The 1515-nt window shown below is 40.6% G+C and overlaps 1 protein-coding gene across 12 annotated transcripts in view; it reads left to right on the forward strand.

The window, feature by feature from the left end:
* The first annotated feature begins 249 nt into the window (after positions 1 to 249).
* The window catches only part of LOC125035035 (voltage-dependent calcium channel subunit alpha-2/delta-3-like), a 77324-nt gene continuing 76058 nt past the window's right edge, over positions 250 to 1515 (forward strand). For 7 of the 12 annotated variants that reach the window (XM_047627100.1, XM_047627106.1, XM_047627108.1 and 4 more), the window contains exon 1: positions 251 to 1041. In XM_047627100.1, the coding sequence (XP_047483056.1) occupies positions 1027 to 1041 (15 nt within the window). In that variant the 5' untranslated portion in view covers positions 251 to 1026. The other 5 variants (XM_047627107.1, XM_047627109.1, XM_047627103.1 and 2 more) reach the window with 4 other exon arrangements.

The following is a 1515-nucleotide window of genomic DNA, read 5'->3' on the forward strand; positions in this document are numbered from 1 at the left end:
CATCTCCACTTCCTTATTATCCTCGCCTGTTCCTTACACCTTCAGTTCCTCGCTTCCCTCCCTTCTTCCCCACTCCTAGTTGCCTCTCCCCTCTCCCCCTCTCCCCCAGTTCCCCACTTGACCCTTCTCTCTCCCCGTTCCCCCTCTCCCGCTGCTTCCCACTTGCCCCTCCTCTCTCTCTGCCCACTCTCGCCGTTCCCCACCTGCTCCCCTCTCCCCCGTAGATCCGTAGATCCCCACTAACCCTTCCCCTACCTCTTCTCCTCCCCCACCTCCTTGTATTCAGGAAAGTCTCACGCGCAGATAAAGAAACAACAAACCTGTTTTATTCACGTTCATTTTACACAGGAATTGAAAAGTATAAAAAAGTGATTTAAAACTTTCTTGTGTCCTTTTGACTGTGATAAGGAGCTAGCTGCGAGAAAATCAGCGGTGGAGAAGCTTCGATAAGGGTTATGGAAGTTGGGCGAGGAGGAGGTCTTAGGGCGTCCGTCTGGCAAGGCCCTCGGAGTGCCAGAGGGTATTGGCACCGAGTCGCCCGGGTTTATTTGTTCTCGTTTCTGTCTTGCCCTTTTGGCTGTGGAAATGCGGGGTCAGTGCATAGTGTCCTTATCAGGGGAGACTCTTGGTTAAAGTCTTTTCAAAATAATTGGGGTTTGATTTATATGTTTGTATGTATGTGTGTGTGTATGTATGTACATATGTATGCATATACAAGGTATTCCATGCAGACACGAACCAAGCTGCCAAAATCTCTCGGTAACTCTGACATTACATCAAAAGGATAATATTTATAAACAAAAAAAAGTCAGAACTTGATCTCATCCCACTTCTGTCAGAACAGGAAGTATTATTAACGGAACAAAAGAAACGAAGAACAGTAAAAAAAAATAAAAAATAAAAATAAGAAAACAGAAACAACAAACATGTTTCCGTTATAGTCATGATATTCTCATTCTCTCTCTTTTTTTATTACATTCATTAATCGTACGTTTTTCCCTCCCCCCCCCCCCCCTTCTGCTGCTGATGACGATCATTATGGTAATGCTATGGAGAGCTTTAAATGGCTTTTTTTGTCTTTTTTGACTTCTCAATGGTACTGGCTTGCACCTGGAATGAAGTTGTGTGACTGTGTTAAGTTAAGTCTGTCAGGCTGGTGAGAGACGGAGGTAAGTATGACGTAGAGTAGAGGATAGATAACGGAGAGATAAATAGGGAGATAAATAGAGCATAAGTAACGTAGATATGAGAAATAAAGAAGAATACAACAAGTAACGGTAGCGAAGGATAAATTCTTGATAGAGAAGAGAAGATCGTCCAGTGTAAAAAAATAAATGTAAATATTTTTCTTGATAAAAAAAAAAAAAAAAAAAAAAAAAAAAAAACAGGGAAAAAGTAATCACGAAAACAATGGAATAAAAGAAAGATTAGTAAGAAATCAATATCGAAAGAATATAATAACACATAGAGAAAAATAAAACGAAAGGGAAAATAAAAAAAAGTAATGTGACATCT

This window comes from Penaeus chinensis, chromosome 19 (assembly GCF_019202785.1).
Source record: "Penaeus chinensis breed Huanghai No. 1 chromosome 19, ASM1920278v2, whole genome shotgun sequence".
Lineage (NCBI taxonomy): Eukaryota > Metazoa > Arthropoda > Malacostraca > Decapoda > Penaeidae > Penaeus > Penaeus chinensis.